The following is a 17,496-nucleotide window of genomic DNA, read 5'->3' on the forward strand; positions in this document are numbered from 1 at the left end:
AAAGGTTTCTCTAAGTGGCACTCTGCTAGTCCTGTAGCCTGAGCTCTACTGATATAATCTGGTCTAATCTGAAAGGAACCAAGAGTGACCTGTCTGGCCAGCTTCCTGTTGGGCTCTAATAATTTTACATCTATGTGGGCCTTTGTCTCTTCTCTTGCCACTGGCAGTGTCTGCTTCAGCTCAGATCTAAAGTTCTGCATTGGTGCAGTTCTAAAGACAGTTTTATTGATGTCTTGAGCCTCATCCTTCTTGACCCTGGTGCCCAAGGGTTGGTGGTGATTTCATGTTCTGTGTTAGGGCTGGAAGTGGAGCGTTCTAGCTAGGTGCTAATAGGCTTTCTTGGCCTTGGTGTTGTCTTTTTGGGGGAGGGCTTAAACTAAAAATCTCTCCATCTTGCCTCTAGATAGCAATCCTGCCTCTTAAAAAAGATAAACAATGTTGAAAGTGATTTAGAACTGTCTCTTCCTTCTGTCTTACTCTGAAATCTTTTCCCTTTTAGCCAGTAGTCTCCTTGTTCAACTGTTTTCAAAAGGAGGTTGGTAGGCAAGGTATTATTAATTGCCGCGTCGGAATACTTCACACTGTGTCCTTTGTTTAATCTACCGCTTGCCGCTTGTTTCCTTTTTAACTGGCTTAGATAAGGTGGCTTAGGTGATTTGGAGTCTTTTTGCACCAGGTCATGAATTTTCCCCCATGCCAAAGGAAACTTGTGACCTCTCTTCCCCTAGTTAGTGCACCTATGCATGTTTTACCCTTTGTCATACCAACTCTCTCCTCATCTGTTGTTAGAGTCACACAGTTTCCCTGATGAGAGTTTGGGACCATTTCTTCCCGTCACCTGATTTTCAAGACACGCACAGTTCTACTTTCCTTTATCTGAAGGTTCTCAGCAACTTCCTACTTTCCAGATTCCTGCGTTTTGCAAGATTCTTCCCTAGACACAAGACACATGATCATTTGTTTTTAGTCATCAAATGGTTCATTAAATCAAGAGTTAAAAATACCCTATGCATGTACTAATTGTCTCCTACTTTTTTTCTCCTTTTTTTCATTTTCCGTGGTCCTGCTGGCTTCTCTCCCTTAAGTTTCGTGATCTAATATCTGTGGATATTTGATTGTTTGGTATATGATTAACTGATGTTAGTGGCTATGCAGTGGTGTTTGATGCTTTAATATTAATGAGTAAAATTGAATAGTAACATGTGACTTATTTCAGATAGGCATATTACTTTTATGTATAAAGTGGCTTGGTTAAAATTGACCCCATATAATGTGGCATAGCTTTATATAGAAATATAATAAAATCATGGTAAAAATAATTCAAGGAATGTATGACAGGGTTTTTGCTGCTGATGAAATAAGTTTTCAATCTCTGGGTGGTTCAAGGATATAAGATGAATTTACATTATTTTTTGTTGTATTTTATTTAAATTAAATTGGTTGGGATCACCTTATGTTCCTCCACCATTTATTACCTTTGTCTTTGTATCCTTTAGAGCAGAGATACTCTGCAGTTCTTGCATTTCTAGATAGTCTGATCTCTTTAAAAAATCTTCCTTCTTCAAACACTCAGTATTAAACTAACGTGTATTGGCTCTGTTACTTGTAATAACCAGAGTTAATATACTGAATTTCAGTGGTTTTAAATTATGTGCATATTTTTTTTTATTGGAAACACAACTTGTGATATTTAAAAATACACATAAATGTCCAAACATTTGATTGAAAGATGTGAAAACAGGCTTCTAGGGCCTGAGTCACTGCTGGGTTCTGGGCATGAACTTATAGGTAGAGAGCTGCTTTTGTTTTTGTTTTTTAAATAAGGACAATGTTTATTTTTTTAAACTTTATTTATTTATTGATTGATTTTTGGCTGCGTTGGGTCTTCATTGCTTTGCGTGGGCTTTCTCTAGTTGCGGTGAGCCGGGGCTATTCCTTGTTGCGGTGCGCGGGCTTCTCATTGTTGTGGCTTCTCCTGTTGCAGAGAATGGGCTCTAGGCACCTGGGCTTCAGTAGTTGCGGCACGTGGGCTCAGTAGTTGTGGCTCACAGGCTCTAGAGCACAGGCTTAGTAGTGTGGCGCATGGCCTTGGTTGCTCCGAGGCATGTGGGAATCTTCCCGGGCCAGGGCTTGAACCCGTGTTCCCTGCATTGGCAGGCGGATTCTTAACCTCTGTGCCACCAGGGAAGTCTCGGGGAGCTGCTTTTTTACTCCAAGTAGTAGCATGGTTGGCAGAGAAGCTCTCAGGGAAACTATTGCTCAGGAAGAGGAGTTTGGGGTGGGGTGTGTGTGTGTGTGTTTGTGTGTGTGTGTGTGTGTGTGTGTAGTGGGGAAGAGGTTTGTAGGAAATTTATAGCAAGCATATTGAAGATACTTTGATTACCATTTAAAATATTTTCATATATATATATATTATCCCTATAATAACAGGTTGTGTTTCTAATATCATTACTGTAAAATGTGAGAGTTTTTTTTTTTTAATCCCCATTTGATAGTTTTCCCCACCTGTTAACAGTTTGTGTATCCTTTCTGTTGTTTTCTATGTATTTTTACATTAAATGTGAAATATAGTTTTATGTGGTTTACATAAATGACATTTTAAAATATATCCTGGAGATAATTTTTTGTCGGTTCACATAGAGTTACTTAATTCCTTTTAGCTGATTTGTAGTATTCAGAAAAACAGTGATAGAATCATCTCTTGGGTCCTTGAGTTGCCAGCAGTGTTGCAGCAAACATCTTTGTGCTGGTGCTGTGTTTCTCTAGGATGCCTTGATGCCTTGAAGTGGAATTACATATAGATAGATACATTTAGATAGATGTTGCCAGACCACCCTCTTAGAAGTGTGTGCTTATATCAATTGAGTATGAAAGTACTAATTTGTCCCATTTTATAGCCTACTTGAGTCCCCAAGTATCTTAGATGTGAGTTTTTTTAAGATAATAACTTGATATCTCATTGCTTAAGCGTTTAGTAACAGTTATTGGTTTTACAAATCCTTTTGAAATAAAGTAGGATGAATATGGGGAAATTGTTCATTAAGGGTCATTCCTCCTATGTACCGTTGTGTGGGACATATTTTAACTTTTTTACAGGATCAGTCCATGTTTAAAGGTTATCACGGAAGGGAAATTTAACATGTCCTTCAAGTTAATTTGCTGTTATGTAAACTTTATAATCAGGAAATAACGTTTGGAGAAAATGCCCCATTTTGCAATTTGACTTCCTTTTATTTGGTCTTTATAGCATACAAAGAACAAACTAGTATTCTCTTAAGATGATTATTTGCACATAGATGACATTTATTTTGTCACAGATCGTCTAAGTTCTTCTTCATACATTTACTTCACACATGTTGCCATGTATAAGCAGTGACTCCTGTTCTTTCTGATGGGTGCTGCCTTCCTGGAGATGGCAGGATTAACGTTGATGCTGGGCTTGCCTGCCATTCACAGGAGTGGAATCATGGTATGGTGGGAAAGAGTTGGGAAGATTCAGATTTAAACCTCAAAGTGATGTGACTTTTGAGCTAGTTGCTGAACCTCTGGGAGGTTCCGTTTTCTCTATGTGTAAAATAGGATTGACAGTTCCTATTATGGGGGTTTTTGTAAAGAGTGGAAATTCTGTGTATTAAGTACCTGAACATAGAAGGTACTCAATAGCTTGTAACCATTAACAGTCTTTTGACAACATTTCTGCTTTAGAACGCTTTAGGAAGTAATTTTAGGATGAATTTTAGGAGAAAAAAGGAAGTTCTCCTAATTTGCAACAGAGCCACTTTGGCATACCCAGTGAACTGGTGGAATAGTAATAATTGGAAACATTTGTGAGTGCTGGCCACTTTATAATTAAAAACAAACTGTTTTTGCCAAACTATTGTGTCTCCTAGTAGAGCAGTTTATTTTAGATAACATTTTATTGGTTCTAAGTCTTGTTTAAAAAAAGATTGCTTCTAAAGATGCAGACGTAGAGAATGGACTTGAGGACATGGGGAGGGGGAAGGGTAAGCTGGGACGAAGTGAGAGAGTGGCATGGACATATATACACTACCAAATGTAAAACAGATAGCTAGTGGGAAGCAGCCACATAGCACAGGGAGATCAGCTCGGTGCTTTGTGACCACCTAGAGGGGTTGGGTAGGGAGGGTGGTAGGGAGATGCAAGAGGGAGGAGATATGGGGATATATGTATATGTACAGCTGATTCACTTTGTTGTAAAGCAGAAACTAACACACCATTGTAAAGCAATTATACTCCAATAAAGATGTTAAAAAAAAAAAGATTGCTTCTATTTCTGGCAATATGGAGGATTAGAAATGCTTACTGATACAGTTCAACTAAACATGCTAGATGATATAGCACACATATACATATGCACATGTTTGTATTATATATTAAAATATACATAAATCTTAAAATACATATAAATCTTTTAAATAAGTAGCTGAGCTGGTGGGAGAGTAAAGGAATTTTTATGAGGCTGGGGTCAGTTAATGCTGTAGATTTGATGTGTGCCCTGAAAGTACCTGCCAATTCCTGGTAGCCTAGAGCCTGAGTTTTGATAGTCTCTGAACATGGGGCACAGGAAATAAAGGCTGAGGCCAGAGCAGTGTAGAAAGACAAATGGAAGGCCCGTGGATACTATAAGGACTGTCAAAGGGCAACATCCTCCCAGGAGGAACCATCAAAAAGAATTCTTAATCATAATATCATACTTGTACTCTTCTGAGGCCAGAATTCATACTATCTGTGTGGCTTAAAGAAAAAAAAAAAAGGAGAAGTTTGAAGTGGATTGATAGTGAATCCAGCAGAAGAGAACACATATTTCTGGAAGAATTCTCTTTAAAGCAAGGACTCTTAAGCTTCCCTGCATGCAGAGTCCCAAGAATATGAGCTTATACTCTAATATAAATGAACATATAATCTATTCTAAGTGAGAGTCAGCAGATAAACTACATAAACTCAAAGATTGCAGATATTAGAATTACCCTATAGAATATAAAATCAACATATCTGCTGTATAGAAGTAAATTAAGAAGAGACTGAGAAGATGATGTAGGATCAAGAGAATCAAAATTCACTAGACAGATTTGCAAAAGATCCAAAGAGATCTTCTATAAATGATACATACATAGTAATTTAAATAAAAAAACCAGATTGATTAAGCAGATTAGACACAGTGAAAGGGAGGGAAGATAGACCTGAGGAGACTAAGATTAAAAATAGAAAAGAAAGGTTAAGAGATGTGGTGGGATAGAATGAAATGTCTAACATGTTGAATCAGAATCTCAGAAAATGATAATAGGATGGAGGATACATAATTCAAAGATGAAATGATTGAGACCTATCTATCCAAAACTGGTGAAGTATACAAATCCTCAGACATAGGAAGCCAACGAATACTAAAACAGATAAATAAAAGGAAATTCTTACTTAGAGACATGATAACAAAACTGCAGAATATTGCAGACTTTGGGGGTAGAGGAAGCAATTACAGAGAAAAGACATATAACTCAGAAAGGCATGGCAGACATATGGCTCACATTTTAACAGCAAATGTAGAAGCCAGAAGATAGTATGATGATATCCTCAAAGTGATGAGAAAAAAATCATCAACCTAGAATTCAAGGTATCATCATTCAAGAATTAATGCAAAATAAAGACATTTTCAACTAAAAGAATAACTAAAGGTGTAACCGTTTTGTGTTTTTTACTGTTTTGTGAGTTGGGAAGAGGAAAGGAAGAAAAGTCAGGTGGTAGGGGAAGAGCAGTGAGGTGGCTAGGAGGTTATTTGTGATTTAACCTCCTGGTGAACCCCAGAATACTTAGTAAATTCCATTAAAAAATTAAGAAACACTTTGTGTGAGTTGATTGCTTCTGATGACTGATAAAAGCTGGATTTGGTTGTCTTTGCAGTTTGTAAGGCTGAATGCTGATGTCGATGTTATGGTGAATTGAGGAGTAGGAACTCAGACCCTGGGGGGGTGGGGTGGGCGGATGGCTGTGAACACTCTTAAGGCTGTGGTTTTGGGGTTCAGACCAGGTTTAATGAGTTCTCCCAGGAGAAAGGGATGCCCTGGCTGACAAATGTTAAGAAAAAAAGTCATCTTAAGTTTGCTATTTGGAATAGAATCCCATTCACAGCAAGTTACATAGTCAAGACCAGTCTACTTGCTCATTGTTTACTAGACCATGCCCTGGAGTTAGTGCAAACAGCTGCATTTCAGAATATATTTTTATCTCTGTAAATTTTCTTTTTGAATAGTCTTTCATAAGCTTTGATGGAAAGCTAGCTTAAATTGTTACTGTATGTATCTACTTTGATCAGAGTGGCTATAGTGAAGTTAGATGGTAGTCTAGGATTGGTTAAAATCTTAAGAACAGAGCAGGGTTCTTAGACCAGGGCCAAAATCTTAAACTTTTCAGTTGAGGTCACTGTGATGAAAACAATCTGCATTTTGACTACTCTTTGGATTTTATTAAAGTATCCATACAATTGTTTGTTCATTTGTGAATTATGGACATAATAAAATGCCCTTAAAAGCTGTATCTCCTAGAGACTTCAATGAAGAGATTTGTATGGAATATGAAAATAATTTGAATTCATGTTTTTGGTGTTTTATTGTTTTCTTTTGAATGGAAATAAAAGCCAATGTTACCGTGATGTGTTTGATAACTTACTGTGGGTGAAGACTTAGAGACTGAGTCTCTAAGCTCTCCCTTTATGTTTTTAATCCCTGTCTGTCGAAGTCAGAGCCAGACTTCTTTGGCTGATCTTAAACTGGATAAAATATCTGTTTACATATTCAGAATAAACAACTAAAAACATTTTGTTTTCAACTAATGAAATCACCCTGTGAATGAACCAGAGGTGTTCGAAGCCATTACATGAGTTTGGTTTTTATGATTTTTGTGGCACAATCTACAGTGAATACTCTGAACATGGAGTTTCAGTGAAACTTTTAACTTGCTTGGCTTTGAGAACATTTCTGTGATCATGGTCATGTTGGCTTGATGGGACTTGACAATCCTTGAAATTGGCTTTTATTAACTTTAGGCTCTTCAATATAACTTACTGAAACTAGCCATAAAATATACAGAACTCTGCTCAAATTATCTGATTTAAAACAAGGATTTGTATTGATCTTTCGATAGCCACGTAGTTGGGAAGGCTAAAAGTGATTTATTTTTCTTGTTTTACATAGATTAAACCCAGGATAATTATCAAGTTTCATTACGTAAATCCTATTTGGCACAGGAAGTTGGAATATTCTCTTTCTTAGGAATGTATCTGATTATAAAAGAGACTATCGTAATTCTTGGTGGAATCATCATCAGTATCTGCATAGGAAATCTGCACTCTCCTATTTACTCTCAGTTGCCAAACGTACACACATGACTTTCTGATATGTGTTTTAGGAGTCTTTTCTCCTCTCTGAATCAGGGGAACCAAATTCCTTTTGAACCAAGTAGGGTGTAATAAGTAAAATACTTAAGAACCTGGTTCCTCTTGGTTTTGTTCTTAAGTGCAATAGAATTAAGTTTTGTAAACATGCTGTCATTTTTAGGTAGAAAGATGATACCTAGATGTTTATAGACTATAATATTGAAAGAGCTGGTTCATTTGGTACAGGACTATCCGTGCACAGTGTGAAAATAAATGTCAAACAAAAGCACTTAATCTGGTGGGAAATCTAAGGCAAGATGCTAAAATAACACTTTAAAATTTTTGAATTTATTTTTTAAAAAGTAGTCAACTTGTGAGTGTTCCAAAGGAGGTATTCATTACTGCTGTTCAGGGACAAACCCTTCAAGTGGAAAATAAAACTTAAATCATGGTCACAGAAGTTTTTATGTAATAAAGTCAGGCCATGTATGCCAGTTATGGCTTGTCATGTATTACTTCAGAAATGCTTGGCAAGTTTGTTCTCAGCGACTCATTACCCATCCTAAAAGTATCAATAAAATGATACTGAGTAGAAATCGGACCTCAGACCCTCCTAGGACTCTTTAACTGCCCCCTGCCCCACCCTTCTGATTTCTGAAGGTAAGGGGAGGGAGCTGTGTACACTGGGGAGGTAAGGAGATTTATGAAATAAAAAATATTCTTGGTCTCTAGGAGAGAAAATTAATGTTTCTCTTCTTTCTCTTCTAGATTGTCCTTTTACTCGGGCCACTCTTCGTTCTCCATGTACTGCATGATGTTCGTGGCAGTAAGTACTTAGTGTCTGTTGAGGGTGGCTTACGGGCTGCCTGCACTTCATGTGTTCAGGTTTGGTGTCCTCTCCTGTGAGACCCCTCTGACCTTCTCATCGGCTTCACTTCTCAGTCAGCTGTGAGCCGTTGCTGGCTGCACTAAGTTCAGAGGAGAACTGGATGCCTGTGCTCCTGCCAAAGCCAGTTACAATTGTTTGAAACAGCTTTTTGTCCTTCATTTAGAGGAAGCAGACAGGCGCGTTGTATAGCAAGCTGTAAATTGGGAACCTTCAGGATAATAGGGAGTCTTTACTCCTGAAGCAGACAAGCGGTCGAGGACACTTGTCACTTTTCTGACGATGGTAGAGGCCTAAACCGATAACCATCAAGTCTGCAAGCCTGGTGCTAAGAACGAGGTGACGTGTCCCCTTACTTTGGGACACATTTTCTGAAGAGGTTTTCTGGAACATACGAACAGCTTCTGCGTAATCTCAGCAGGTCACTGCTCTGAAATACAGGCCGAGGTGACTGCTGCTCCTCACATCCTCACCGGACCGAGAGCCCTGGCGTCGTCTGCGTGGCGTGGGTGCCGAGCAGCCTGCCTTCCCTGGGGGCTGCCGGGGTGAGGACTTTTGATTATTGGATGTGAAGGCAGCTGTTGTTGCTCCTATTTGAGCAGGTTTTATTTTCCTTCCACTTTGTGAAACATCTCCCAGACTGCTTTCCATGGGACTAGAAAGGTTCTAACTTCAGGGAGAGCCAGTTGCTGCTTCAGGAGCTTGTCATCTATACAGTCTCCCGATGGCGATTCTGATTGCACTTGCGTTATACAAAGTCAGCAGTGAAGAGTTAGAGAAGACTGGCACCCATATTTTGCATATCAAACTAGAGATGAATGTGTAGTGAGAGTAATTAGTGGAAGACCAGGCTTTAGGGCACACACAAGGGGTCTTTAAAAGTCAACTTAATTGACTTTTATTTTTTATAATGTCTTCTGTGTCTGTGTGTCTCTCTGTATGTATAAAATTATGAAGATTTGGTGGGAAAAGAAGGGAGAGGAGAAGATCTCTACCTTAACAGATCAGCTGTAATTTTTGTCTTGATTTTCTTTGTAAGTGGATTTTTTATATAGTTGTGCTGTGTAAGTTTGTTGTTTCCCATTCCCCGTCCCCCTCTGATCACATTAAGTGCTGTACGATATTAAATTCACGACATGGATTAAAGATTCACGATGCGTGTTGTTAAGAGTAGCCTGCTGGGAGTTATTTGGTTTCATTTAGAGAGAATTTAACATCAGTTTTACCAAATCTTCCTTTTTTTTTTTTAAATTCTAATTTATTTATTTATTTTTGGCTGTGTTGGGTCTTCGTTTCTGTGCGAGGGCTTTCTCTAGTTGTGGCAAGTGGGGGCCACTCTTCATCGCGGTGCGCGGGCCTCTCACTATCGCGGCCTCGCAGGCTCAGTAGTTGTGGCTCACGGGCCCAGTCGCTCCGCGGCATGTGGGATCTTCCCAGACCAGGGCTCCAACCCGTGTCCCCTGCATTGGCAGGCGGATTCTCAACCACTGCGCCACCAGGGAAGCCCCTCTTCCTTTTATTTGAAAAAAAAAATTCCAAAAAATGAAAGAACGTAAAATTTATAAAACGTAAAAATTGCAGATGTGTTATATAAAATTCAAACCCAAACTTCAAAACCTTTTCAATAGAGCTAATTTTTGGCTTCTTCAACATTTCTGGAAATTGCAAGGCTTTCATCTTATGTTAATTTTGTGAGGAAGCAACAGTGTACCAATTCACCAGAATTTAGAGCTCCCTTTTTAAAATATTCACCCAAATGTTTCTGAAAATGTGCCATGGGAAATGTGACTTATTTGACGGTAGTAACAGCAAATACTGTTCTAGCAATCTCTGTTCATTTATCTTTCTAGGAAAAATTACCATGTTTTCTAAAGGGAGCCACCATATTTTTTTCTCTTTAAACAGGAAATGGGGACTGGGGGAGAAGGGGAAGGCTGGCAATGGCTAGAGCTATTAATATATCCTGAGAACTTTTCCCAAAGCAAAGTTTGTGACTATACTGAACGGCTTTTGAATGTTTGTATGCCCCAGAGCCAGACATCACCAGGGCTACTTTTGTGGTTTGTTATTCACTCACCTGTGTGTCAGTATCTTTAAGTCCCGTTTTATGAGAGAGAACTAAGAATCTGAGGTTTGGTTGATATTGATGATGATTTGCATTTACACTACTCTTAATTTTTGACTCCTTCTGAAAGCTCCCATGAAGTAGGAGTGGAGGGATGATTGCCACCCTTTCACAGATGGGGAAATAGGGGCCTTGGGAGGAGGCTGCTATGGTCTACAAGCTCTCTGGGAATCTCTTGTTAATCAGGCTCCCTTGCTTTGTTGACTACTTGAGCTGGACCCTCGTCCAGTTATTTCGAAGAAGGTCAGGTGATGCAGATCTCTGAAAATAAAATGGTGACATATAACTTCCACCGTTTTTTTTTATATATTTATTTTATTATAAATTATTATTATTTTTTTTGGCTGCTTTGGGTCTTCGTTGCTGCGCATGGGCTTTTCTCTGTTTGCGGCGAGTGGGGGCTACTCTTCGTTGTGGTGCGCGGGCTTCTCATTGCGGAGCATGGGCTCTAGGCACGCGGGCTTCAGTAGTTGCGGCATGCAGGCTCAGTAGTTGCGGCATGCAGGCTCAGTAGTTGTGGCTCGCAGGCTCTAGAGTGCAGGCTCAGTAGTTGTGGTGCACAGGCTTAGTTGCTCCGTGGCATGTGGGATCTTCCCGGACCAGGGATCGAACCCGTGTCCCCTGCATTGGGAGGTGGATTCTTAAGCACTGCGCCACCAGGGAAGCCCGCCACCCACTGTTTTTAATTTCAAAGAATATTCTCAGCTGTATCATACTCCGTGCCTTATATTTATTTTTGCTCTTCTTGCTTCTTGACCCTTCTTAAAATATCTGTATATTCGCTCAAATAGAAACTTTTACTGAGCTCTTTTGTGAAATATGAAATTAACGTATAGAGGATGAAATTATAGAGGGCCTCGATGGCCAGCCCACTCTGTGGACACCCAGGAGCAAACGAGGAGGCAAATTAGGGCTATAAGCAGAGGGCAGATTACCTCAACTTTAGTTTGGTGATTGGGTCAGTATCAGCTATTTAGATGTAAAGGTATAATGCAAAAGAAAAAGTTCAAATAGATTTGTCATAGACCAGGAAATTTCTGGAGAAGCAAGCAGACCAGAGCAGCCATGCGCTGTGTTTCACTGACTCTGAGCAGTGGAAATATTTAGTTGATGTGGATGTAGGCTCCAGCTTTTATTTCAGCCCCTGAACACACAGATGTCTCCTTGCCTTCCAGCGTTCACATTTATATACCACACTTAACCACTACGCCCCCACCCCAGATTCCTTAGGCAATGACTCGTCTCGCTCCCCGAGGCATCTTGGCATCATGTGTCAGTCCCAGATTCGGGTGGACATGTAGTCATTTAAATCCTCTCTGAGGACAGTTTTTGATAGCCAGAACTTCCCTGTCAATTCCTGACACCCAGAAATTAACTTCTGGTTACAAATGTCTCTTAAAGAAAATACCTGACCATTGTTCTGCTCAGGCAGGGAGTGGAGCCCTGCACACTGTACAGCGCCTGGAGTTAGACCTGTGAAAACCACCTAGGTTGGCGGCAGCACAGGGTAGGGTTGCACGCAGCCAGTTGATGTGCTTAGTGACTCCCCTGGAGTTTGGCCACGTGCCAAAGATTCCAAATTTACTTGATTGTTCAGGAAAAGAGGAATGGGATGAGACTGTCCTTTTTCCAGTACAGTAAGGAATACACTGAAGTACTTTTCCCAGCACTGTCATATTTTGGCTGTAACCCCAGAGTGTTTCTATCACTGCCTGTTATGAAATTTGTATATGAAACTCTACAATAGGAACCCAAGTACCTCTCAGTGTCAGTGCTTCAGCTTGGCTTCCCTCCCTGCTGCAGAATGCCTTGTATCTGGGCCTTGCCCCCATCTCTGTGTTTAGATAGTGCTTGCCCCCATCTCTGTCTTACTCAGACCCTCTGACACCACCTATTTTCCTCAGCATTTGTACAGTCCCTCATCTGGCATTGACCATACACTACCTAGCACTGTTGATATTTCATGAAGATGTTTCCCAAACTGTGAATTAATGTGAGCATTGGGCAAATGGCCCATAAACTACATGAATCCTGCCTAATTTTAAGGTAGGATTTGAGATTTAAATTTAGGAACTCTGTGAATCCTAAAGATGGTAAAATTAAAGTCTAGAGAAGAATAAACTGAGGCCTGCCTTGCAGTGCTCTCCTGGCCAGGTCTCTCATCAGATAAAGGTGGAACAACACAATGTGCCTGGCTTGGTATTAGAAGCAATGTTTCAAAATAAGTAGACCAAGGTATATTTCTTTGTGTTGAGCATGCTGTTGCTAGTCTAATTCAGGGGTTGGCAGATTTTTTCAGTCACAGGTCAGATAATATTTAGGCTCTCTAAGCCAGGTGCAATCTCAGTCGCATATTCTTTTTTTTCAAATAGCCCTTTAAAAATGTGAAAATAATTCCTTGACTGTGGTTGAAAATGGGGGGGGGACCCTCTTATTTTTTTTTATATGATTTTTAAAATTTTATTTATTTTATTTACTTATTTTTGGCTGCATTGGGTCTTCATTGCTGTGCGTGCGCTTTCTCTAGTTGCGGTGAGCGGGGGGCTACTCTTCTTTGCAGTGCACGTGCTTCTCATCGCGGTGGCTTCTTTTGTTGTGGAGCATGGGCTCTAGGCGTGCGGGCTTCAGTAGTTGTGGCACGCAGGCTTCAGTAGTTGTGGCTCATGGGCTCTAGAGCACAGGCTCAGTAGTTGTGGTGCACAGGCTTAGTTGCTCTGCGGCATGTGGGATCTTCCCGGACCAGGGCTTGAACCCGTGTCCCCTGCATTGGCAGGCGGATTCTTAACCACTGCACCACCAGAGAAGCTGGAAACCCTCTTATTTTAAGAATAAAGTACAGGTGTACCTTATTTTATTGTGCTTCACTTTATCACACTTCACAGATAATACGTTCTTTGTAAATTGAAGATTTGTGGCAACCCTGCACCAAGCAAGTCTATGGGTGCCATTTTTCCAATAGCATTTGCTCACTTCGTGTCTCTGTGTCACATTTTGGTAATTCTCAAAATATTTCAGACTTTTTCTTTATTACTGTTATATCTGTTGTGGTTATCTGTGATCAGTAATCTTTGATATTACTGTTGCAAAAATATTACAGCTCGCTGGAGGCTCAGATGATTGTTAGCCTTTTTTAGCAATAAAGTATTTTTAAGTTAAGGTTATGTACTCTTTTTTAGACAAAATGCTATTGCACACTTAATGGACTGTACAGTATAGCATAAACATAACTTATATATGCACTGGGAAACCAGAAAATTAATGTGACTCTCTTTATTGCGATATTCACTTTACTGCAGTAGTCTGAAGCCAAACCCACAATATCTCCAAGGTATGCCTGCATTAAGAGACTTTATGATGCAATAGCATTTTATAGTTAAGTGTTACAAGGTCAGTCTCGGAAAGGCAAAATAAAAATGAACCAGCTTCAAAAAATACCTTGTTCAACAATCAAATTTTAAAAATGAGGTTGTACAACTAGATCCTTTAATGGAAGCTAAATGTTTTTTTTTTCTTCAGAAGTTTTAGACAGCAAAAGAATGGTGATATCCTACTCTTCAGTGATAATAAAATAATGGAAGAATGTTTACATAGTGTCATAGACATTTGAGTTTCCTTATTTTTTAAAAAAGTGTAATTTTTTACGCAAAAGGAAAAATGTGTACACCTTCTTTTTTCCAGTGTGGTCCTGTGCACTGGGAAGTCCTCACTGTTTATTCTGACAACGTTGTCTTTGTGACCCATATCGTGAGGCTCTTCATAAAGTGGCCCACAAGTGTTAGCTTCTCTGTGTTTTGGGGGAGGCCTCTCTGCACTTGGCAGTGAAGCATTTGCTGCCTGCACGGTGGAGCTTCTTCCTACAACGCTCCTCTCTGGGCTTGAATATCTAGTTATTTTGAGCAAATTGACTCCTGTCCTTCCTGCCCTAAGGAATAAGAACATTGCCTTTATGAATCTCTAGTAATATCCCAGCTAAGCAGCTTTTATTTCTTTAAAAATATCAGGCATAGTAGCTTATATTCAACCCATTTTCAGTAGGTTTTACTTTGCTAAGAGAGATTGGACACTTCATCCTGCATTGAGCCATAAGATTTACATGGGGTTTTCCTGACCAGAAGCCCTACCTGAAGAGTGGCATTTGCTCATTTTGGAGGCAAAAACTACCCCTGAAACCTTCCTTTTCACAAAGGCCAGTGGTGAGGCCTGGTTTCAGTGAGAGCATTCCTTGGAGGATATTGGTCAAGTCGCAAGGCTAATTCTCTTCAAACTAGTTTCTGCTTTCTGAAACTGGGCTCTGCAGTCAGTGGTTGTAACTGATTTGCTCTGAGCTCTTGATCTGACTCACTGGTCAGGTTCAAGACAGGGAGGAATAGATAGACCTCACTGCAGTTTCCTTTTGGGGCCTTGAGGTTAACTCCCTCTCCCTATCACATCCTCCTGTGGTATTTGTCTATCCTCCTCCTTTTAATAGATGAAAATGGGGGGAGGGAGGAGTGTAAAGGTTAGTGAAGTATATGCTGTATCTTTGTCTTTCCTGTTAACTCTTTTTCATTTCCCAACTTGTGTCTCCTGGAAATCCAAGGCCTGTTGCATTTTCCTGTATGTTAGAGCAGGGATGCCACCAGGCAGGTTCATGTGTTCCTTTTATAAAACATGACTGTTCTCTTAAATATTTCAGGACACTGTTCAAATTTGTGCGGGAGGTAGGCATAGGAGGTGTAGTCCTTTATACGCGAGCGAAGACTGGACACCTAACTGGGGATCCTCCCCCATCTATTCTCTCTCCTTGGCTCACCCTTGTGTTAATTCCCTTTGCTTCTCCTCTTAAAAACTTAGTTACCACTGCAAATCCAGCTCAGTGTAAATCCCTGGATTAGGCCCTCTTTTCTACCTGCCTCTTTATGTCTACAAGTCTTCCACTGCTGACTGGCGTTTTGTGGATTGCCCTAGTGACGAAACTTGCCAGCTGCATTTGTTTTCATCCTTTGTTCCTTTGCTGTCCTGCACTGGGGCTTCATGAATCCTGTACTATTACAGCATGAAGCTTTTGCTTCTGGGAAGCACCTCAGTGAAGTGCTGCAGGTTATTGCTTTTGTTCTGCCGTTTCCACCTTGTCTTTTATTTCTAGTTGTGAACTATTTTGGAGCTTTTTCCTTCACCAGAAAGTTGGATGTTAGGATTGGGAGGCATCCAGAGGCTAGAATCTCTCATCAAGCAGTACCCCCTTCCCCCCAATGAAATACCCACTGGGCAGGTCAGTTAGCTAGGCCAAAGTGAAGCATGTTCAGAGAAGAATCTTAGAATGGGCCTGAGAGAATGATAGATGAGTCATTAGGCTTAGTGGCTCACACCCTTGTACTGTTTGCAGAAAAAAAGTCATAGAAGTAAATCCCATGCCTAGTGCCACAGTTCTCTTGTAATGGTGCCTTCAGTGGACATTTAGTATGTTTGTTCTGATGTGGGATTTTATTTTTCTAAGTTTTTCTCCTTGTTTGAACCCAGGTGTACGAACAGCCTGTTTTCCTTTTCATTTGAAACGTACCTTTTTAAAAAGTAAAACTATCATTTGAGTCACAGAAATTCAAATTTAAAAATAAAACAGGATTTTGGTTAAACACACAGAGGAGGCTGTTAACTGGCTTTTTTTTTTTTAACATCTTTATTGGAGTATAATTGCTTTACAATGGTGTGTTAGTTTCTGCTGTATAACAAAGTGAATCAGCTATACATATACATATATCCCCATATCTCCTCCCTCTTGCGTCTCCCTCCCACCCTCCCTATCCCACCCCTCTAGGTGATCACAAAGCACCGAGGTGATCTCCCTGTGCTATGGAGCTGATCTCCCTGTGCTATGTGGCTGCTTCCCACTAGCTATCTGTTTTACATTTGGTAGTGTACATATGTCAGTGCCACTCTCTCACTTCGTTCCAGCTTACCCTGCCCTCTCCCCGTGTCCTCAAGTCCATTCTCTAGTAGGTCTGCATCTTTTTTATCTTTTGGTTGTGAGCAGCTGACTTACGTAGATCTCCTAGAGGAGAGGATGGTTTATAGTAAAGACATACATGGATTAGAACAGGCACACCACCAGGAACAGAACTTTTTCCATGTGTCTCACTGACCACCTGGTTTTTTAGTGTGGCTGCCACTTCACACCGTGGCTGCTTCGTCCTTTTCTATTAAATGGCTCGTTCTTATCTAACCATAGCTTTTGCTTCCTCTTTAGTTTGCAAGTAGCCTATCATGTATCCATTAGGTGCCATTTCTACAACTTCTGAAAATAGAGAACTCCTTCTTACTCCCAGCGTAAATCCCAGAGGGCACATTACAGCCCAGCAGATTTCTAGGTCAAGCCTGTTCTAAGTCATACTCAGTGCCCTCCCAGAAAACAAGGCAGGGCTATGTGCTCCCCTTCAGTTTTGTCTGTGGATCAGCAGTTTTCCCCAGAGGGAAAGTTGAAAGTTTTTAAAAATAATTAATTAATTAATTTTTGGCAGCGTTGGGTCTTCGTTGCTGCACGTGGGCTTTCTCTAGTTGTGGAGAGCGGGCTTCAGTAGTTGTGGCTCACGGGCTCTAGGGTGCGTGGGCTCAGTAGTTGTGGCTTGTGGGCTCTAGAGCACAGGCTCAGTAGTTGTGGCGCACGGGCTTAGTTGCTCTGCCGTACGTGGGATCTTCCTGGACCAGGGCTCGAACCTGTGTCCCCTGCGTTGGCAGGCGGATTCTTAACCACTGCGCCACCAGGGAAGCCTGGGAGAATTGAAAGTTGTAGATGCTGCCACTGAACCAGTCTGGTACCATATACAACATTGGATATGGAGTTCTGTAAGTTCTAAATCTTAAGAGATAAGCAATTGAATGCCTTACCTCTAATGGGTTTAGTGCACATGTGATTAACATATGCATGCGTGGGAAGAAGGGGAACAGTGGAGGTTGCAAAGGCAGGGACCTACAGAGCCTTTTTATTATCAGCTCTGGTATTAAAGCATGAGCTGTCCCTGTATCTAGTTCTAACGTAACAGGGCTGAGGAGCATCAGATAGTCAGCTCCTCTGAGACAGGGAAAGATGGAGGAATGGAGACTTCTTTTTAATGAAACATACAT

At 40.6% G+C, this 17,496-nt stretch overlaps 1 protein-coding gene across 2 annotated transcripts in view; it reads left to right on the forward strand.

Moving 5' to 3' along the window:
• Positions 1–17,496, forward strand: part of PLPP1 (phospholipid phosphatase 1) — a 113,260-nt gene that overhangs the window by 90,585 nt on the left and 5,179 nt on the right. For both annotated transcript variants that reach the window (XM_082457608.1, XM_082457609.1), the window contains exon 4: positions 8,156–8,213. In XM_082457608.1, the coding sequence (XP_082313734.1) occupies positions 8,156–8,213 (58 nt within the window). The remainder of the gene's footprint in view (positions 1–8,155; positions 8,214–17,496) is intronic.

This window comes from Balaenoptera physalus (genome assembly GCF_965194825.1).
Source record: "Balaenoptera physalus genome assembly, chromosome: 3".
Lineage (NCBI taxonomy): Eukaryota > Metazoa > Chordata > Mammalia > Artiodactyla > Balaenopteridae > Balaenoptera > Balaenoptera physalus.